Here is a 23,156-nt window from a genome sequence, read left to right as displayed (position 1 = left end):
ATCAAAATGTCATACCATTGACAGTGAGTTTGGCTTTGCTGGAGTAATTGGAACCAAAGTGATTTGTAACCACGCATTGGTATTTTCCCTCGTCTGTAAAGTTCACATTAAAGAGGTGTAAAATAGCTGTGTACTCCAAGACTTCTGCACCCTGCTGCTGATATCGGGCAAAGTTTTCCACTTCTGCATCATGCAGAAGTTCGCTGTCCTTTCGCCAAGTAGTGGACATAGGCGAATCGCTGCTGCTGGCAGCACTGCAGGTAAGAGTCACATTCTTTCCTTTTAAAGCCACTGTGGTCTCCGGGTGCAATCTGATTTGAGGCTTCGGAAAATCATCTGAAAAACATAACATTAGTAAACGTTGAGGTATTTTCTCATTGTATATTAAACCAAAATATTTGAATTGTATACGTTTTATGATGACACCACCAAAATGATTTAATTTAGATAACAGTTACACATTGGAGCCAGGTAAACCCATTTGAGCTATTTATTTTCTGGGGCGGAATAGGGACATCAGTCTGCCCTGCAGAATCTTCCATCAAGTTATAAACATTGTACAAACTTTTTCCCAGATTACATGAATATAAAGAAATAATTTACCATGCATTTAAAGTAGAAGGAAAGGCGTTGTAACAGTCACAGGAAAAATCACTATCTGTATTTCTAGCATAATCTATTAGGGGGCCATATTTTACAGCACGATTGCAAAAAATTATCGGACAGATTTACTAAAACTGGATTCGTAAAAAGCAGTGCCAACTGCGCACCGAATGTCTGTGACTCTGGTTTTTCTAACTGACGTACATACTAAAAGGTTTGTAAGCAATTAATGAAATAGCAGGCAGTCACAAAATGACCTGCCTACTTAACATTCATTAGTTGAGCAGCAATTTGCGATCCCCTGCTATACCATACAGTCACATGGATGGCGAAATGCATAGGACAGAAGACTACCTACACTGTAATTTCAAAATGTAAAACATTATTATTATTTTTTTTTAAAGCAGCTCGTTTTCCTTGCGGGGGCTAATCATTGAGAAGTTAGAAATACATTTTCTACGTTGAAAATCTTTGAGAGTTGGTAGTGGTCACCTGGGCCACTGCCTGCTCTTCCTGAAGCGGTCGTCCTGACGTGATTCAAAGAGGTTACCACCTCAACTTAGTAGTATGTGACTGTTCAATAGTAGGTGACTAGAATTGCGGTCGCGAACCACTGATGCAGTTTTAAGCTGCAGCCAAAATACAGGTCTTCCAAATTGCTATCTGGTAGAGATCGGAAACCCCATATTGCGATTCAGAAACTTTTCTGAATCACAAAATGGCATTACTATACTTTAAAAAAAAAAAAAAAAAAAAAAAAAAAACGTCATTTGTGGTAGTAAAACCTGTTATTTTGCATATTAGTACATCTGCCCTGAAATTAGCCAGGTTTGTCACATTATGCATGCTTCACAGCGGCGTAATTAGGGCAGCACAGAAAACGACACTCCTGCCTGTTTTCATTTAGGTAAATAACTACTTTTTTGGTGACTAATTTCAAAACATTAATAGCTAAAACAAAGATGAAAAAGGACAAGTAACTAACATGCAATCCCAATTCTCTTTAATTTCACACAAGTCTTATGTATAAAACAGATTTCGTTCTGGTCAAAAAAAGCCTTTTAAAAAAGAGAAAAAAAAAAGAAAAGAAAACCAGTACTGGAAATGAGAAGTAGAATTTTGATGATTTACTCCTTTTTAATGGTTCTTTTTTTTTTTTTTTTTAAAGAAGAAAAAGAAAATGGGGTTTAATATGCAGAATTTTCACTGAGGCAGATGTCTCAGTTCTCCACAGTTCTGCAAAGCTCTCTGTTACCACTTGTCTCAAAGTAAATTATGATATTGGCGAAAAGAAGGGTAGGTGCGAAGAACTAGTCAATCTGTGTACAATACAGTTAAAGGTGGTCATGCCAAAAAGGCATGAATTTCTTCGACTCTAAAGACTACAAAAAAATATTTCAAGGACAGATTGAACCAGGCAACTGTACTTAGAAATAAAAACCGATGACACAAAATTCAACTCCCACTGACGAACAATAAATAGAGGGGAAAGGAAACAAGTAAATCTTTTAGAAAACAAGCCACTAGTAGAGAATCAAACAAAGGTTGGTCAGGGAGGCATTTGAAGGAAATAGCACAGCCAAATAAGCCTTCATGGCAAGATGGACTGCCCGCAGCTTCTACACATTTATGTGCCAGCACTGCTCCAACAGTGATCACAGGCCTTATCCTGTGATATCGCCTAACTTTGCCCCGTGCCCAAGTGGAGGTGCCAGGGGACGAAAGGCGTGCGGACTATAGGGATTTATTTACCAAAGCAGATCCAGAAGGATAGAATCATGGATCTGCATGGGTAGTCCACTGTTTCATTAGGCACTACTAGAGGGCCATTATTTGCCCTCTTGCATGCAAACACCAATAGAATGCATAGGGCCAGCAGGACTTGCAGAACTAGGATCAGAGTCTCACTTGGAACTTCATAATTGTACCTTGAATACCCGTTTTCCCTCGAGGAATAAGAAACGTCTTCCTAGAACTGCTCCAATCAGGGTCAACCTTTGTGTGAGGACAAGACAGGGCTTCCATTTATTAACTGTCAACCCTGCCGCCACTGGCAGGAACTTGGTGAAAACATACTGCGCAAAAAAACACCTGAAACAGCAGCACCATGAATTGACAGTACTTAAAATCCACAGTTAGAGCCTCTAAGAAGATAACCCCATCTGAGCAGGTAGGATTGACACATGAAATTAGATATCCTGCAGGTCCAAAGATACAAGTCAATCCTCTGTGTTGAGGGACAACAGAATCTGGCTCAGACACAGCTTTATTCCTCCAAGGGCACCACCTTTAGGGCCCCTTAATTCAGAAAGGCAAGACTCAATATTCGAAATTGTGGTGTGTGCCTGAGAGCACAGCCTGGTGAAATGAAGGCATTCTAGGGGGATTTGTGTTTTTGGGGTGGGTGGGGAGGGAGACAGGTGTTCTTAAGTGTAGGTCATAGTCCTTGGGGATTAGTTCAATGACCCATGGATCTAATGTTACTGTCTGCATCCTAAATTGTTGAAACATGGAAGTCGCAACACCCCAGACCCTCCCAAAAGAAGTTGGAGGTGTAGTGTGTGGGGAGATGGGAGTACAAAAGGTTTTAAGACATCAGGAGCACCATACCATGGTAGGGCCTGGAACTGCTGGTGTTGCCAACAACTGCATCCTTTAAATCTGCCCTTACCCGGTAAAGAGTGACAATTGTTGGGGCAACTGGATTGGTTGCAAAGGATGAACCTGATGAGACTGTTGTGATCTTAAGTAACCTTAATTTACTGTGAAGAACTCTTTAAAGAACGTTCTTTCTTTGGAAACTTACCTAAATGGGCAGGGTGAGGGATTTAATAATAATTGCACATAGAGGGCACTTCAAAGGTGTCCCCTGAAAACTTACCAGCTACTAACTGACTGGTCGTGACCAGATCAGCCACCTTAGACACGTTTCAGGCCCCTAAGGTGCGAGTCAGCGCTCTCACGTTCCAGAGACAAAAGCCTGCACTAGGCGGGGATGTTAGCACCTCACCCAGGCAGGATCAACATTCCAAGGTGGGGAGCTTCAAAGGCCTAGCCATCTTTGTAATTCAACCCAGGTCTCTCCAGATGGCAGAGGTGACCAACCCCCTTCCCCCTCCTCCCCCATCCTGACCCCACTTTTGGCAGCAGACCACGCAGGAAAATTAGTCAGATTAGGAGGAGTACCCACTTCATGCAAGTCCCATTCCTAAGGTGGACGAACTGAAGTGGACACTACTTTTTAAATTCCTCCATCTTGTTGGAAGGAATAAGGCCACTAGGGTTAGGGTTATGCCCACTTCTTAGTGAAAGTGGTCATAAGAAGGGTGTAGTGACTCTAAAGGTGATCAAGCCTATTGGCTACCACCTGGCACTCCCTGTAATGCCTTTAAATTGAATATTTAGGTGGCACCCCTGAACCCTAGAACTCAAGATTCTGATGACCTAGGAAGAAAAGGACACAGTGGAGTCACACCTACGGAAGAGAAAAAGCAGAAGCAGCTGACTTGGTACCAGCCCCACCGGCCTGCCTGCTGACATCGATGGACTCAAAGAAGAAGACTCGTCCTGCAGCTGAGCCTCCAAGAAACTCAGGAGGACTGCCTGGCTTCCACAAAGACTCAGACTGCCGTGAGCAGCGGATCTGCTCTTCAACAAAGTCTCAAGAAAGGACTCTGCAGCTTACATAGCAGCAAGGACCCGACACCCAAAGTGACCTCTGCACCCAACATCCACCACTTGAGGTGAAGCCAGCCAACAGTGCCTGCAAGGTTCCCCAGCTGTCTAAAGTCTGAGCCTAATCGGGTTTCTCCCGTCTTGGACTCCACCCCCCCCCCCCATGTTGCGTGCAGCCTCTGCTCGCAGACCCCTCTCTGTGGCGAGAGAAAACCCGACAACTCCAACAACCACTACACGTCACCCACGACCTGATCTGAGGTGGCTCACTGGTACTAGTGACATCCCCCGGCTCCCACTGGACTCCCCAATGATGCCTGCAGCCTCAACACACGGGACCCCCCTGACCATGACTGCTCCCAGACAGAGAAACCTGCTGCCTAAGGACACCCCCTGCATCGGTCGCCCCTGGGCCCTGGAGAAAAGGACCAAAGGTGCATCTACGTTCCGAGCATCCCAAGCCCCTACCACCTACCTGTTTGTTGTCCCCAACTGGTTTCCTCGTCAGAGCCTTCAGCCGGTCTTCACAAGAACCAATTCCCATAGAAAAGCATCAGGTAACCGACTTGCTGCACCCCTGCACCCGGATGCCACAGTGCCGGGAGTGACAAAGTATTATGCCAACCATGGGGAGCCCATGCATAGTGTATCTACAGGTCTGCCATTGCAGCCTGCATGAAAGTGTGCATGCACCCTTTTTACTACAGGTCACTGCACCAGTTCTCTGTAAGTCACCCCTATGGTAGCCCCCCCCTAGACCACTGGGCATGGTGCAGGTACCTGTGTATGAGAGCACCCCTGCATAAGCACCCACGAACTCCAGCCCCATTTTCATGGACTTTGTGATTGCAGGGATGCCATTTTACACGTGTACTGTACATAGGTCACTTCCTATGTCCAGCTACATAATGGCAACTCCAACATGATTCCGACGTACTGTTCCATGCACTCTGGGTGCTCCTTAAAGGACTACCAGCATTGCTCCTAGCAGTTTTCTGGGGTTTCTGGGCAGCCCAAGCACCCCTCAGACAGGTTTCTGCCCTCCTGCTGCTTGAACAGCTCAAGCCCAGGAAGGCAGAACAAAGGATTTCCTTTGGGGGTCAGCAGGGGGGAGGGGGAAAAGGGTAACACCCTCTTCCTTTTGAAATTGGTGTGACATGGTTTGGGAGGGGTAGCCTCCCCAGGCGACTGATATGCTTTGATGAGCACATTTGGGGCCCTCCTTGCATAAAGCCGTCTGCACAGTTTCAGGGCCCTCTAGTCCCTGCTCTGGCGCCAAACTGGACAAAGGAAAGGGAAGTGACCACTCCCCTGTCCATCACACCCCCATGGGTGCTGCCCAGAGCCCCTCTAGAGGGTCTCTTGATTCTGTCATCTTGAATCCAAGGTGGGCAGAGGCCTCTGGGAGCATCTGAGTGGCTAGGTCTGACAGGTGAGGTCCGAGCCCCCGCCTGATAGGTGGTCACCTGGCTAGGGACCAATCCACCTTCCTGGGCTATTTATGGTCTTCCTCTTAGGTGGGTCCTCAGATTCGTCAGGCAAGACTCCAGCAGGACTCCTCCTCGACTTCTGGCCACTGGAATCGCACCTGGACTCAACAGGAACCTACGATCAGCAGTAACCGACAAATTCTCCCAGCAACATTGTTTCTCCAGCTCCTTCCAGCAACTGCAACATTACCCTGGTTGTGCATCCTCTGAGGGCAGCAAGTCTTCAGCTTGCACAAGAAGCAAGAAGGAAGAAGGAATCTCCCTTAGAGTGGAAGAGCCACTCCCCTGCATCCATTGGCGCGTATTTCCTCTCATCCTGAGCAGCGAGGATTCTGCATCACGGGTGGTGGTCTGGAAATGTCCTCTCTGCTAGCTGTCCAACTTTGGTGAAGGTAAGCCCTTGTCTTTCTATGCAGGACAGTACTCCGTGCACCACATCTCTTGTAGCTACCAAGGCTTGTTGGCATCTCCTCCAAGGGATCTTCAAGCTCCTTGTAGCCCCAGCCCCCAGCACTTTCTCTTTGACGCGCAGCCCGCTGCGTGCTTCTCCTACAGCATGGGGCCCTTCTTCAGTTGTGCTACATGGACTCCTCTGCGACTCCTGAGTCCTCTGTGGGGACTGCCTCTTCTTCTGTGGACTCTCTGCATTGCTGAGGGTCCTCTGGGACTCCCCTCTTTGGGTTGAGTCGTCCTGGACCTTGCTGGTCCCCGGCAGCTCCACTTTTTGTCTACTGCGCTCTTGCCTTTGCCAAGGCTTGTTGTTGGCTTTTCCATGCCACAGACAAAGTACAATCTTCCATCTGGCGTGGGACGTCAACTGCACCCTCCAGGAACTCTTCACCGACTCCAGGGCTGCATTGCTGACCATCTTTATCCTACTGTCGACCAACTGCTGTGACAACAGACGGGTGGGTAGTGACTTCTGCCACGACAGTCACTCCTGCTACTTCTGGACTTGGTCCCCATCTTTTTCAGGTTTTCCTCTTCAGGAATCCACGGGTGGTTTCATGAAGTCTTCTCTGGGGGGAGTGGCTAGATGCTCTGTGGTACTTACCGTTTGGGGTTCCTAGTTCCTCCAGCTCCTCTCTACAGCTTCCACTTACCTGGGTGGGGGTCCTGCATTTGCATTCCATTTTTTTTTTAGTATATGGTTTGGGCTCCCACTAGGGTCACTATTGTCTATTCCACTGTTTTTTACTGCTGTTTATGCCTATTTCTGATTACTAGTGTAGATATCTAGGGTGTTACTTACCTATATTGGAGGATTGCCCTTCTAGTACTTTTTGGTAACTGTGTCACTAAAATAAATGACCTTTATTTTTATAACACAGAGGTTTCTTTCATGTGTGTAAGTGCTGTGTGACTACAGTGGTAAAGCATGAACTTTGCATGTTTCCTAGACAGGCCTTGGCTGCTCATCCACAGCTACCTCTAGAGAGCCTGGCTTCTAGACACTGCCTACATTTCAATAATAGGGCGATTTTAGTTATAGCGCCATGCACGTTATTTTAACATACTAGGCCTGCCGCTGTGCACTTTAACCAGATATATTTTACTCTGCTTCGCTATATTATTATTACAATAGCCACTTTTACTGTCTTGTTTTATTTTCTTACTGTTTTTGCCTAGGCCAGCACTCTGTTCTCAAACAAGACATTCTTGCTCACTCTGTGCTTCTTTCAAGGCTATAATAAGATAGGCTGCCTATGAACGTGGTATAAGTTTTGTCTCTAACATTCACAGGAAAACACACATCCTTACGTAGGGACATTTCACAGAACATCAGCTGTTTTATTATAAGAAGACTTCCCTGTCCCTTACACGTTAGAGGGAGATTCCAGCCAGAGAACCACAACTGTATGCTGATTGCTTCGCTACAGCTGCTTATGCAGACTTCAGGCCTTTGCTCAGGTATGGGGGATGATGTCTTCCCAGGGGAACCTGAAGGGCAGAATTAGAGCTTAACACGCTGTGCTCTATTATAGCTTAGGTAGGAAATAGTCTATTGAATCTAGTGACAATATGGTAGCGTTATTTTTGTGCTTTACTCTCCTTGTCACAATTTTAATTTTGTCATGCTGTATCATCCTGGTTATTGCAGTCCATGCTTTGCTATCTAAGATGCTATCGCTTTATTAAAGCATTGTTGAAACCTATACTGCCTCTGTTTGTTATTGTGTCTATGAGAATAATGTAACTGAGAGAAACCGATGAGACTTGAGTGACCATGGTTTCTCTGAGAAATCAATTAAGTCATGCGCTCGGCTGCCCTATCATCCCGCCCCTGGGTGGAGATGAGGCACGGCTAGTTAGCCGGAGCAAAACCCGGATTGGAGCGACATGAGTCATCTGTAGTGGGTCAGACTCAGTCTCCCACACCACAGGCGATTCTGCCACTCAAAATCCAGAAGTCTCATTAGAATAATGAGAGCCTACGCAACAAGGGGAACCCTTGACCTCGTATAAGGTGTAAGTAACATAGGTACCCACCACACACCAGGCCGGCTTCCTACAGTGCAGACTAGGTCAGGTTGCCCAAAAAAAGCGGCACGTGGCCTCCTAGAACTCTAAGTTGGGCAGGAGTCGCTCTGGCTGTTGGAAATTAAGGGATGCATGTAGGCAGTCCAGGCACAGTTTCCAAGGAATAAGGCCTAGAATGCCGACGCTCCCTCAATGCATCTTTGGCTCTGCGGCCTGTCCCGGTACCCTCCCTTCGACTGGGACCTCAACCTGCGTGGAGTCACATGCAAGCATACAAGCAGCTTTTGGGATCGCTCCCTCAAAGCCTGCAGATGCATGGCCCGGCAATCGGAGCACGACTTCGGGTCATGGTTGCATTCCAAACATCACAAAAGACGAGGTGCAGATACGTCACCGACATCACCCGGTGAAAGGCTCCACAGGGCTTAAAACTAGTCTTACGTGACAACATCCTCGACACATCATCAGGTAGAACATCAAAAATCATTGACAAAAAGTCAAACAATTCCACTCAAAAACTGACTGAGGGGTAGCTGTTCTCTCAGATTGGCACTGCCTGGAGCAGACAAAAAAAAAAAACGTCCGCCTGTGCACCTGAGTGGCGCCTATATCGGCACCGCAACACTACTTCTGATGTGGACGATGCCGACGACAGACTGATCAATGCCACTTATAGGCGCGCAGGGGCACTGCTCAGGAAAAATCTTACAGATCCAGCCTAATGTCTGGGGAGAATTGAAAGGTAAGAAATCTGCAGCTAGAAGTCTCTAGCACATATTCTAGTTCAGATCAATATTAACTAGGATCATCTAATACATATGACAGGAGACCTGGTGTAACAAAAAAGCTCCACATATGCTGCCCATACATCTTTGATACTGGCCACACATTCTTTCTTTGATTAAACAAAATCTCATGTGGAGAAGTTTAAAATAAGACGTCTATAGTGGGCAAAAAAAGCAAATGATACAGATATATGACAGTAAAGGCCTGACCCTTAAATGAAACTGAGAAGCTGATAAACTTTGAATTGCAACTTAGTAGTTAGTAAATAAGATTAAATTGAACAACGACTGGGGCCAATGCTTACCACACACAAAGTCATCAGAGGACACACTGAAAATACTTTGGCCAGCAAGTCGTTCAGGGTGGGCACAGCTAACCTTGACAGAGTGCTGCAACTTTCTGTCAACCAGCCATTGGAGAAACCATTTCAGTTGACAATCACAGAGTAAACTGCTTGTATTTAACTTCCTGAGAAATAAAAAAGAAAATAAATTTGTTTTATTCCACTGCAAATCTTTAAAATGTAATATTTGAACTAAATGTTAGGTTAGAATCTTAAAACACAAAGAATATTAAGACATTTCAACTAGTGTGGTAGATATTGGAAGCGAAGTCATTTTCAGTGCTTGGGATCAAAGACCAGGATTTGGATGGAAGCCAGAACCTGGCTCTTGCTTAAGTAGCAAACATTCAGACACATACGGAATTCAACTGCTCATGAAAAGGATTCCTTCTATATTGTTCTGGATCAGTTTATAAATCAGCCCCAAAACTCACACTACTTAATACCTAGAACTGATAGCCCAACACAAAAAGTTATTTAGGGTAAAAAATTATTGAAGGCTGCTTCCTCAATTCGACCCATCACCAACCTGGGATTGTTATTCATAATTTTTAAAAAAACATATCCAGATTCCTTGTATTGTCAGATCCATATCCAATGGAATCTGTTTCTTCCAAAGAAATTTTCTAACCAACTAATCTAACCTCTGCAACCATTCTTTTGAAAGAGTTTTAAAAGTAACAATAATTAGAGACCAACTCGTTTAGTGGCAGCTATTGCCTTCATACTGCCATTGAAAATACTTTTCTTCCAAATACCCTCACTAGGCGTCATGCAGAATTTGATTCGTAGAGCCCTGATTATATTTAAAATAAGTTGTGCTTTAAACCCATCTGGATTAGGTGCCTTACTGTTAGACAAGCTAGGTACTACGCTACCACTCTTTTTCAATATATTTGAGTTTCTGCATTATTTGCATGAGTTTTGGGGATGTTACAGAAAATCGTATATCTGAAACTTTAACATCCCTTTTAGAATAGGGTCCGACAAAACAATAATTTCTTACTAATTTAGCCATTCAACATCCATTCGGTACTATTTGCCACTTCTACATCACTAACTACATTTATGAACAGCATTCCAATATTTTTGCATTACACATATTATAATTTGACCTCATAAACGTGTTTATATCGATACTCAGTGACATTTGCATTCATAACTTCACATGCATTCTCTTTCCCTTTTTCATTCAGCTACAGAGCTGTTAGCTTTTCAGTTAAAGGGAAACAAAGATTTATTGGTATCAAACTGGAAGAACAAAGTCAAGGCTCCATTTATGGACACCACACAATGTTGGTGGTGGAGGCAGTTCAGAGTTTCCATACTGTTTTGAGATACAAGCAGAACTTGGGGAAGACTCAAATAACAATTATAGTTAAGATGTTAGAGAAGCAAAATCAGCCCTCTGGTGACAAACTATGACGTATGCAGGATTTAATTTCCAATTTGAGATTGAACCGCAATAAGGATAATTGAATCTAAATTCAATAGAAGATTAGTAGTTGAGTTGGGCATTCTGGATTTGTTGATCATCAAAATTAACATTCTTTGTGGGATTCTGTATATCTTACATAATTTCAAACTAAGACGAGAAGCAATTATTTTTATTCAAATTGAAAACTTGTTGAAGATTTTTCCTGTGGGAAAGGGAGAGCTTAAAAAAAAAAATCACCCTAGTAAACCTAGGTGTCAGACAAAAAGGGAAACTTGTGGTTACCAGATTTATGTGGTCGATTCAGAACAGGAAGATCCCTTTTCTGCACATTAAAAGCTATGCATGTCTGTAAAAACTGATAAAGAGTGCTATGTGACTCAAACACAAGTTTTCAAACTTAAGTAGCACCTAAGTCTTCTCAGGTTTACAAAACTAGTTTATCGGATTTACTAAGTCTGTTTGAAGGACTAACATAGAACTGGGCATAACATAGTTGTCCGTTCACTAGAGAGTAATCTAGTCTTGCAATTCCAAGTTGTATTTTGAGATCAGGTCGATTAGTCCCTGGAGCAGGTGCACATTCCAGATTTGGTATCAGTGTAAAGATTATCTTGAAATTGGTGGAACAATGCAAACACTCACCCCCAGTCACAGATCTGGGTTTAATCCATCGTTCTTTTGCTCACCATGCCACCCCAGTTTGAACCCAGCCATATGCAAATCAGTCTTGACCCTGTTCCCCATGGGAACAATCCAGCCCGAACTGACAGGCCAGGCGCTCCCTGGACCAGAAAAATGAGCAAGTGTTACATCCCCCTTGTTCAGTGTGAAATATTAGTTCATGTAAAACGCAGACAAAAGAAAAAATGCCTAGCACACACTACTAAGGATACTTCTCTGTAGGCTGTTTCTATGCATTGTACTCATCGTTAAGGAAGAAATCAGCTTTGCTTCACCAGTCTGAATCATTTACTATTTCATTCTGTCGCTCTTAATTCAAACTGAACATTTCTGTACTTATCTACTAAGTAGTTTACCTCATTGCTGAAGAATGACATTTAGAAAAGATGGAGTTTGTGTGTAGAGTGGGAGGTTACAGGAAGGGGAATCTTGCATTGACAAGGCCCTCATGATTGCCTTAATTCCGTTAGAGAATAAAGCACTTAACAAAAACAAAAAATATGTTTGTGGTGTTAATCAAAATCATTAAAAACAAATCAATGCTTTATAAACAAATTCCAGTTTCTGCACTCAGTTGGGCTAGATTTGGCTTATTTACTGTTACAGGGCGATGGTCAAACTATGGCTACTGTATTTCCAATCACTGTTTAATGCACTAAGCAGAACCATCAGAAAAGCATTTATTGAAAATCAATTTTGCCATTACATGTGTAAACTTTTAAATGGGCAGCTACAAAAACTGGAAAGTAATGTATTTAATGTTGATTTACCTGAAAAAAATAGTTACTAGAAACAACAGTACTTAAGTTACTTGAAAATGTATCCCAATTAAACATGGTGATATATGTATTATCAATGTGTCACACCCACTTTTCATGGTTTCTCTGCTAAAGGAGGGGCATAAAAACAGAACAAACATCTGTTAAACTCTGGCAGGGACTTTTTTTTACAACCAGCATCAGGAGCCACTCCAATCTGCTTCAAACATTTCATAAATAAGCCTAAAATCTACCCTGACAAAGATATGAACATTTCCACTGATGCCAGATATAGGAGATTGACCCATGTAAGGAGTGGGTAGCTCACTCAGTACTGTTTTTTTCACACTCTGGGACTAGTAATCCTGGGCTTACGATTGGAGAAAGCACATATCAAAATGCAGCTAATAACAAACGGTGTGAAGGAGATGCTCACATCTGACATGGACCAACTTTAGAACTATGCTGTTAACCCACTACAAATGCACAGAGAAGGTGTGGCAAATACAAGTGATACTCACAGCTGCTGGAGTTCAATATGAGCAAATGCATTTTCTTGAAAGGACATTATGTCGTTATTGCTCAAGTCTCTAAAAAGAAAAAAGAAAAAGAAAGGCCCATGTAACTTAATAAACGGTGATATGTTATCTTTCTTTTAACATCAATTGGCACGTTAAAGGCCTACATTTTCATCAAATGTATTCATCATAGCTTTGTAAAGTATTTCAATACTTTTTCACCTCAAAATATGAAGCCCAACATGATTCTTAAGTTTTCAATTCACCCTGTATTACTTCATTTTGTTCCTAACCCAAAAATTTAAGAACAGAGGAAAGAGAAAAGATAAAGATGAAGGAAAGAAAGAGAGCGATAGGACTATTTCTATGAACAAAATTTGGGTACAAGACAGAATGCTTATAGTAACTAAAGTAAAAATAACAGATTAATATCAATCACAAAATTCCACTAAATTAAGATTCAGAAGAGCCAATTAAAAAAAAAGGAAACGGTATACACTCTTTACATTTCATAAGGCTTTCACTATATAAACAGTACAGACAAACATGTCCTCACTTTGTGCTGGAAAAATAAACTGTCTGTGCATTTTAGAGTGACATTTATTGGACAACAACGCAGTTGTGCACAGCTATGAATTGCACTAACTTCCCCACTGTATGCAAAATGTCCAGTATATCTACTTTTAGTAAGCATCAGAGAATTCTTTTTTTAATTTTTTTATTGAGTTTTTATGAGGATCCACCACGATAACAAAAAAGAATACATTGCAGTTCCAAACTTTGTCTTAAAAATATTCCCCAGCAATTTCCAGAGAAAAAGCTCTAAACAGAAACACTAAGATTAGGTAGCTCTGCAAATTCATTCAATAGGTGACTGTAGGAAGTTGGCTCTGTATGCACTATTTCAAAGTAAGGAATAGTATGCAGAGTCCAAGGGTTTCCCTTAGAGGTAAGATAGTGGCAAAAAGAGATAATACTAATGCTCTATTTTGTGGTAGTGTGGTTGAGCAGTAGGGTTATCAAAGGAGTAGTGTTAAGCATTTGTTCTACACACACAAGCAATAAATGAGGAACACACACTCAAAGACCATTCCAGGCCAATAGGTTTTTGTACAGAAAAATATATTTTCTTAGTTTATTTTAAGAACCACAGGTTCAAGATTTACATGTAATACTTCACATGAAAGGTATTGCAGGTAGGTACTTTAGGAACTTTGAATTAGCAAAATAGCATATATACTTTTCACATAAATCACATATAGCTATTTTAAAACTAGACAGTGCAATTTTTAACAGTTCCTGGGGGGAGTAAGAGTTTGTTAGTTTTTGCAGGTAAGTAAACCACCTACGGGGTTCAAGTTTGGGTCCAAGGTAGCCCACCGTTGGGGGTTCAGAGCAGCCCCAAAGTTACCACACCAGCAACTCAGGGCCGGTCAGGTGCAGAGGCCAAAGTGGTGCCCAAAACGCATAGGCTTCAATGGAGAAGGGGGTGCCCCGGTTCCAGTCTGCCAGCAGGTAAATACCCGCGTCTTCGGAGGGCAGACCAGGGGGGTTTTGTAGGGCACCGGGGGGACACAAGTCCACACAGAAAGTATACCCTCAGCAGCGCGGGGGCGGACGGGTGCAGTGTGCAAACACGCGTCGGGTTTCAATAGATTTCAATGGGAGACCAAGGGGTCTCTTCAGCGATGCAGACGGGGGGGGGGGGGGCTCCTCAGGGTAGCCACCACCTGGGCAAGGGAGAGGGCCACCTGGGGGTCGCTCCTGCACTGGAGGTCGGATCCTTCAGGCCCTGGGGGCTGCGGGTGCAGAGTCTTTACCAGGCGTCGGATCTTAGAAGCAGGCAGTCGCGGTCAGGGGGAGCCTCAGGATTCCCTCTGCAGGCGTCGCTGTGGGGACTCGGGGGGGGGGGGGGGGGGGGGGGTCCAACTCTGGCTACTCACGGTCTCGCAGTCGCCGGGGAGTCCTCCCTGAAGTGATTGATCTCCACAAGTCGAGCCGGGGGCGTTGGGTGCATAGTGTCAAGTCTCACGCTTCCGGCGGGAAATGCAAGTTTTTTCAAAGTTGCAGTCTTTGGTGAACAGGGCCGCTGTCCTCGGGAGTTCTTGGTCCTTCTAGATGCAGGGCAGTCCTCTGAGGATTCAGAGGTCGCTGGTCCCTGTGGAAAGCGTCGCTGGAGCAGTGTCTTTAGAAGTGGGGAGACAGGCCGGTAGAGCTGGGGCCAAAGCAGTTGGTGTTTCCGTCTTCTCTGCAGGGTTTTTCAGCTTAGCAGTCCTCTTCTTCTTAGGTTGCAGGAATCTCAGTTCCTAGGTTCTGGGGAGCCCTTAAATACTAAATTTAAGGGCGTGTTTAGGTCTGGGGGTTTAGTAGCCAATGGCTACTAGCCCTGAGGGTGGGTACACCCTCTTTGTGCCTCCTCCCTGAGGGGAGGGGGTCACATCCCTAATCCTATTGGGGGAATCCTCCATCTGCAAGATGGAGGATTTCTAAAAGTTAGAGTCACCTCAGCTCAGGACACCTTAGGGGCTGTCCTGACTGGCCAGTGACGACTCCTTGTTTTTCTCATTATCTCTCCTGGACTTGCCGCCAAAAGTGGGGGCTGTGTCCAGGGGGCGGGCATCTCCACTAGCTGGAGTGCCCTGGGGCATTGTAACACGAAGCCTGAGCCTTTGAGGCTCACTGCTAGGTGTTACAGTTCCTGCAGGGGGGAGGTGTGAAGCACCTCCACCCAGAGCAGGCTTTTGTTTCTGTCCTCAGAGAGCACAAAGGCCCTCACCACATGGGGTCAGAAACTCGTCTCTCAGCAGCAGGCTGGCACAGACCAGTCAGTCCTGCACTGAACAATTGAGTAAAATACAGGGGGTATCTCTAAGATGCCCTCTCTGTGCATTTTTTAATCAATCCAACATTGGCATCATTGTGGGTTTATTATTCTGAGAAGTTTGGTACCAAACGTCCCAGTATTCAGTGTAGCTATTATGGAGCTGTGGAGTTCGTTTTTGACAGACTCCCAGACCAGATACTCTTATGGCTACCTGCACTTACAATGTCTAAGGTTTTGCTTAGACACTGTAGGGGCATAGTGCTCATGCACCTATGCCCTCACCTGTTGTATAGTGCTCCCTGCCTTAGGGCTGTGAGGCCTGCTAGAGGGGTGACTTACCTATGCCACAGGCAGTGTGAGGTTGGCATGGCACCTTGAGGGGATTGCCATGTCGACTTAGTCATTTTCTCCCCACCAGCACACACAAGCTGGCAAGCAGTGTGGCTGTGCTGAGTGAGGGGTCCCTAGGGTGGCATAAGACATGCTGCAGCCTTTAGAGACCTTCCCTGGCATCAGGGCCCTTGGTAGCAGGGGTACCAGTTACAAGGGACTTACCTGGGTGCCAGGGTTGTGCCAATTGTGGAGACAATGGTACATTTTAGGTGAAAGAACACTGGTGCTGGGGCCTGGTTAGCAGGGTCCCAGCACACTTCAAGTCAGCATCAGTATCAGGCAAAAAGTGGGGGGTAACTGCAACAGGGAGCCATTTCTTTACAGTGACTCAAGAACAGATTTCTCCACAGTTGTCTAAAAAGAATTCGCCCCAAATCAAGACTTTTTTTTAACCACTTCCTATTCTACTAGCATATCTCATTTCCTGATTTCTGATTAGCACCATTTTGCTCCCCCATTCTTGAGGAGTGGGAGATAACTCAGAGCGCCAGTTTCTTAACAAGAGAGATCTGGCAACCACAGTGGCGATAAAAACGAGTTTCTCCCACCTGGAAGGGAGCCTTGCTTCGGGGTCAAAGCCTAGGCACAACAACCGGATATTGGGAGTTATAGTAACCTGGGCCATAGTTGTTAACATCTTGAATATTCCCTCCCAGTAGTCCTGTATACATTGACAAGTCCCAATCACATGTATCCAACCCGCCACACCTACTACCTTACAGCGAAAACAGAGATCAGAACAGCTGGGCACCACACGGGATAAGGCTTGCGGAGTCCGATGATATAGCCATTTACTGAAAAATATCATTTGATGTCAATTCGCGCCCTTGAGAACTGAGAAATTTAGATGATTAATTCTCTCCCAGCACTCACTTGAGGGATCAAAGTCCTCCTGACGAGCCCATTTTTTTTGCCTTTGCCTACAGATCGACCTTATCCCTGTCCATCAATAGCCTTCTCCAGGATCCGGCGCTCCTTATTCCAGGAGGATCCACCAATTCTGAGACTAACGCCTGGACATTAATGATTAAATTGATATCCATATCCTTTAGACTGTTTAACAGAGTATTATAGGATCCCACCAAAAGAAAGTCATTTTTGACAACCATCTGGATATTTAAGGGAGTTTCCCAATTGTCATTGATACGAAAATCCCCGATTTTGCTAAATCCTGCATGCCCCCACCTCCAGTCTGCATTGAGCTAAGCACCAGAGCGTAACATGAACTGTGTAAGGCGGGTGTTGAAATGCAGATTTAGAATTGAATATTTTCTGACAAAAATCTGACTTCTCTTAAAGAGCCATTTAAGAATCTTAAAACAAACTTTTTTTTTTAGATTTCGGCAAAAGTGCTGGATTCCGAATGTCGTGCTCCCTACATATTAACTCACGAACGTCATTAGAGAATGTCGAACCTACAAATTGTTCTGCTTTAAAAATAGTGAGATAATGCAAAAAAAGGCAAAGTAATAGTCTTTAAAAATCGGGCAAAGCTAACCCCCCCTTTTCTTTATCCCCATAGAATGTGCTTAATGCGACTCGAGCCTTCTGATTTTGTCAAATAAAAGGACGAAACAGACTCAAGGTTTTTTTTTTTTTTTTAAAGGTTTTGTGTTAAAACACACGGGATGGCCGAGAACAGAAAATTAAATAATGGTAAAACTGACATTTTAATTAATGCAATTCAACATAGTATAGAAAGGGGGAGAGACTCGGGCAAGTAAAGCCTGATTTTTCGTGAGCAGCAGAGCGTAATTAAGGTCATACAGGTCTCCTATAACGGCTGAAAAATAAACCCCAAGGTATCTCTTTGACCTAGTATTCACACAGTGTCTTAATTGGGGGAACAGATTAATAGAAGAGGTGCCACACAGAATAATATCGGTCTTGCTCATATTAATCTTGTAGCCACCAATTTGCTCAAATTCAGCAAAAACACTAAAAGCCGCTGCCTGCGTAGTTCGTTCTTCATACAAAAACATAATAATATCGTCAGCGTAGAGTTTAATCTTTCCCATTGATTTTAAAAGGGGTTGAATCTGACTATTTTGTCTAATTTTACTGGCTAAACGCTCAATGAAAAGAGCAAAAAGTATAGGAGATAAAGGCCAATCCTGCAGAGTCTCTTGTTGTACTTGAAGTTGACCAACACACACGGAATTAATAATATTATCTTCAGAGTTTGAATACAACCTTTGAATTAGTCCAGAGACCTGAGAGGGCACCTTATAGCTAGCCAATACTGTGAAGAGTGTATCCCATACAACCAAATCAAATGCTTTTGCCGCATCTAATAAACGATGGCAGAAGTCCTATTAGAGGCAAAATAGTCAAGAGCCTCGGCCAACAAATGCGTATTAGTTGCAACTTGCCGACCAGCTATGAACCCGTTTTGATCGGGATGCACCAGTTTGTTAACAACCCCATTGAGCCTATTAGCCAAGAGTTTCGTAATAATTTTATAAACTGTATTTAGCAAAGAGATTGGACGATAGGCGTTAGGATCTTTTCTGTCCTTATTCGGTTTGGGCAAACTGACCACATTCCCCGAGTGCCAAGAATTGGGTATCTGTTCGCCCCTAAGTAGGCCATTAATCAAAGAGAGAAAATCATCAATTAATATCTTAAAGAAAGTTCTATAAAATTCTGCCGGAAAGCCATCAGGTCCACAAGCCTTCCCTGTAGGGAGGTTCTTGACAACCTCAAGGAGTTCTGGCTTCATAAACGGCTGTATTAGAACATCGCTGTCCTCTTCTGTAAGACTAGAAATATCCAGTTGCCCCAAGAATTCCTTAATTGACCCAGGGTCAATATCCAGAGCATGGCTGTAAATTTGCCTATAATGCTCTAGCATAATTTTGTCCACAACTCTGGGGTCAGTATGTCTAACCCCAGTGATAGGGCATCTCAGGGCACGTATGATATTACCAACAATTCGATCCCTAGCCTGCCATGCCAAAATTTGCCTGTAAAATTACTCTCCTCATATACCTTTTGTTTATAAGTCTGGAATCCTATATCAACCTTCTTAAGAAAATTGTCGGCCAATGCCTTTTTAGCTAATTCAAAAGACTGTCTATTATTTTCAGAGGGAGCATGTAGATAAGCCTTTGCACTGCCTCTTCCAGGCCCCTGGTTTGTTGTCTCTGAGAAAATTTATCTGCTGCCTCCTTGGCGATTACCAAGCCCCTGAAGAAGGCCTTAAACGAATCCCAAATTATGGCCGGAGTTGAAGATCCCCGATTGCGTTTGAAAAATTCACTAATTTTATTCTTAGAGATCTGGACCCATCCCTCGTCTTGAAGAACCTGCTGACTGAACACCCACCTTTTAGACTGAAACTTGGGGACTTCTGAATAAAGAGACACTTCTAGCACCAGGGAGGCATGGTCAGATAAGCCAGAGTGCCGCACTGACTGAGCCTTAAAGTGCAATGTTTTGAATCAGTGGTTCCCAACCTTTTGATTTCTGTGGACCCCCACTTTAACATTAATGGAACCCAGGGACCCCCACTGAATCATCATGGGAATCCAGGGACCCCTGCCTGAGTCATTACTGGAAGCTGGGGACCTAATTTGTCAATATTTGTTAATGTTTTTTAATTTTCTAGGCTCTCGCGGACCCACTGAGAAGGCCTCGCGGACCCCCAGGGGTCCCCGGACCACAGGTTGGGAACCACTGTTTTAGATATCAGAAAAAAAATCAATGCGAGAAGCACTTTTGAACCGGGTTGAGATACACGTACACACTCTCTCATGGCGGGACATTCATTCTCCAAGGATCACAAAGAATCAACACTTTGATATAGTCTTTAAAGATTTTGGCAACTCTAGGCTTATTTTGTTTCTTGCCCCTAACAGTGGTATCCAAAATTGGATCCTGAAATTTTTTTTAAATCCCCTCCAATAATAATCTTACCTGATAATTGCAAAAGGGACTGGAACATACCTGCATAGGGAGCAGGATCATCTAACAAGGGTGCATAAAAACTAACTAAAACAAATCTTTCTTCAGCAATTAAACAGTGCACCCAACACCATCGTCCTTCGGAATCACAGAAAAAGTGAAGCGGCCGTGCATTGAGACCTCGAGCTAGAAAGACCACAACGCCTCTATGGGCTGCTGAGGCAACCATCTTGAAATCAGTCATTTCTTTAAACATGTGGAAGCCCGCAATTTTTTTTTTACTGGAATATGAGTTTCCTGTAAAAGAATAACCAAAGGATTTAGGGCAGCTAACTATTCTTCGATTGCAGACCTTTTCCTCCAATTATTTAACCCATTGTCATTCCAGGAAACTATTCTGAGTGAACGATTCAAGCTTGCCATTGAGTTGTCAAGAACATTGTCAAGAAAATACCTGATCTAAACCTAGTCCAATTAACATCACCCCCTCTATAACCTTCTCCATTGTGAAATGCACATAGATACTATTTAGTGTGGAAAACCAGGATCCTGCGCCCCTTACCAACCCTTCCGACACCCAACCCCAACCCACACCCCCACCCTTGGGTGGCCAGAGCCTGGGGCCCTCCCGCCTGAGCCATCCGTGGCCACCCCCCACCCCGCAACCCCATCCTTTAATCAGGTGCCTTGACATGGCGCCCTTCACCATAGACTCGGAAAGGACTGTAGTGTAAGTACCGTAAAGACGCATTTGATTTTTACTCTATGAAACCCACTTTTCTGAAGGAGCAATTCCCCTACCAGTGTCAAGTCCACCCTCCTATCCCCCTCTATTAATCATCTCCCCCCCGTTTCCCCACCCTCTGCCCCGACTGCTTCTGAATTGAGTGCAAAAAAGTCTTAGCAGCATCAACTGTATGAATTAAATTAGAATGTCCCTGATAAAACACTAAGTTTGGATTGCTGTACAAGTCCTGCCGGAGCATCAGCTTTTTGGAAAGCCGGAATCATCCCTTTCAATTCTCTCCTTTGATGTGCAGCCGCCACAGACATAACTGAAAAAAGTTTAAAGGCGTAATCGCCAGGAACCTGATGTATTTTACTACTACCTACGTTCCTTGACCCAAAAATCACTAAACTTCACGAGGATAGTTCGAGGATACTTTGCTTGGGGTGACTGTACTGCTGGAACCTGATGGGCCTGCATGATCGTAAGATCCAAATGTTTATCGCCTGGCTCAGAGAGAACATGCTGCAGAATAAGGTCCGTGATTAAGTTTGTGACAGTCTGTCCGTTTTCACGCCCTTCAGGAATTCCCGTAAATCTCAAGTTTGATCTGCGTGAGCGATTCCCAGGATCGTCTAGCCGGATCTATAAGTCTAACAAATCAGCTTGACATTTCGCCACTGATGGTTCCTCAGAGACGCGGGCATCCTCCAGGTCGGATATTCGCTGTTCAATCTTCTTGATGCGTGAGTTAAGTTGCTGTATATTACTCGAAATTAAATTGAGTTGTGATTCCATCTTCTGATTTGCCTCATTTTGTGAGATTTTCAAGGCTTTTAACTTAGACAAGATCTGAAGAAGCAGATTTTCCGAAAGAATATCGGAGCTTGCCTTGACTCTAGGTGCATGAGAAAACAAGCCCATTTGAGAGTTCAGCTGATCCTGGACCGATTCAGAAGTTCCATTAACGGGGGGAGGGTTCGGGGGCGCCCACCTGTAGCGCTTATCCCTGATGCAGCAACTGACTCGCAGGACTCGCGAGAGAGATCGAGTAGAGAGCTGTTAGCTAGAGGAGCAGAGGCTGAGTTAGTAGTCAGTGCGGGAGCGTCGCCCTTTTGACCCTTCACTAGGCCAGAGAACAGAGGTTAGAGCATTTTGGAGCCTGCGCCCATAGCCAGAGCCCGACTGAAAGTGGCTTTGACGCTACAGCTTAAGGCTGATTGATTCAGAAGCAGGCTACCCTTATTCATTGATTCTGAACTTAAATCTGAATCCAAGTCCGAGCTCCTAGCCTCTGCCAGTGTTTTGCAAGCTAGTCATAGAGGGCGGTAAGCTGTGAGGAGAAGTGTCGCTAGAAGGTAATACGACAGTTGGTGGAGGAACAATATTAGAAGACAAATCCATGTCGAGGTGATTGTTGAGTGTGGCTGGGCGCTTTGGTTTAGCAGTGCGGGCAGCTTCAGGAGCCCTAGAAGCAGGGCATCCTTTCCCCTGTAGATAGTGCAGAGAACGGGGCATTATACGGCCCTGCTCCTTTGCCTTACACTCGCCCTGCTGGCCCCTTCCTCTCCCCACCAGCGCAACAGGCTTTGGAAAAAGAGAAGCAAAAAAGGATACCAGCCTCGTACCAATTAGCGCTTCCTTCCAACCAGCCACTTTTCTAGTGCAAAAATGTACTACACCAACACCAAACAAGGCTCACAGCCAAGTAGCCTATTCCATGTCCAATTTAAGAAAGAGAGGGAAAAGCTTCCTCAGTAGGGAGAAGTCATGCCTGCTATAGCCCCCCTCACCTCCATTTCCAGTCCTCTTTTCCTGAGAGAAGAAAACTCCGACCATGCAGTCTCAGGCCTCTTCAGGACTGCAGACGAAATCCCTTGACAGCCAGCTAAGCCAGAGGGGAAATTCCTCCAAAGAAACGTCAAACACGGCAAGCGGTGAGCAGCTGGGGGAGCAGGTATCTGAACTGTCTTTTTTCTGTGTTGTAGCGGGACTGCGCCGGCATTAACACGTCTGCCTGCAAGCCCACGTCCTTCCGAGCCGGTGTTTCAGCCGCGGAGTATGACGTGAGCTCCTACACGCCGCCAATTAGTTACACATTTCCTCTGACGTGCACATTCGATCAGTCAAAATGCAATCATTCCGAGAATTCTGTTTAACCAGGCTCACTTTTTGTTATTACAGTATGGCATATGTTTTTAACGAGCTGTGCACAAAGTCCATAAATTATTGAGAATTCTCTTTCAATAATTTATGGACTTGGTGCACAGCTCGTTAAAAACATATGCCATACTGTAATAACAAAAAGTGAGCCTGTTTATTGGGCTAGCAACCAAAAAAATCTATTAATGGGAAATCAATCTGGATAAATCTGATATAAAAAAAAGAAAGGAAACGTTTTGACTGAACACATGAACACTATACTTACAGGTGCTTAAGTGACTCAAGGCCAGTAAATGCTTTCTTGGTAATAGTCTTTATCTTGTTTCCTTGTAAGATTCTGAAACACAAACCGAGCAAATGAACTTATGAT

General features: G+C 44.2%; 1 protein-coding gene across 1 annotated transcript in view; it reads right to left on the bottom strand.

Annotated features, from left to right (window-relative positions):
* The window catches only part of LRIG2 (leucine rich repeats and immunoglobulin like domains 2), a 166,489-nt gene that overhangs the window by 59,811 nt on the left and 83,522 nt on the right, over positions 1 to 23,156 (bottom strand). The window contains exons 10-13 of the mRNA XM_069238690.1: positions 23,052 to 23,123; positions 12,777 to 12,845; positions 9,340 to 9,503; positions 16 to 336 (exon numbers count right to left, since the gene is read on the bottom strand). Of these exons, the coding sequence (XP_069094791.1) occupies positions 16 to 336; positions 9,340 to 9,503; positions 12,777 to 12,845; positions 23,052 to 23,123 (626 nt within the window). The remainder of the gene's footprint in view (positions 1 to 15; positions 337 to 9,339; positions 9,504 to 12,776; positions 12,846 to 23,051; positions 23,124 to 23,156) is intronic.

The sequence above is a fragment of the Pleurodeles waltl genome, chromosome 6 (assembly GCF_031143425.1).
Source record: "Pleurodeles waltl isolate 20211129_DDA chromosome 6, aPleWal1.hap1.20221129, whole genome shotgun sequence".
NCBI classification, from domain to species: Eukaryota; Metazoa; Chordata; class Amphibia; order Caudata; family Salamandridae; genus Pleurodeles; species Pleurodeles waltl.
Note: the sequence above shows the minus strand (reverse complement) of the source record. Positions and strands in the feature narration are given on the sequence as shown.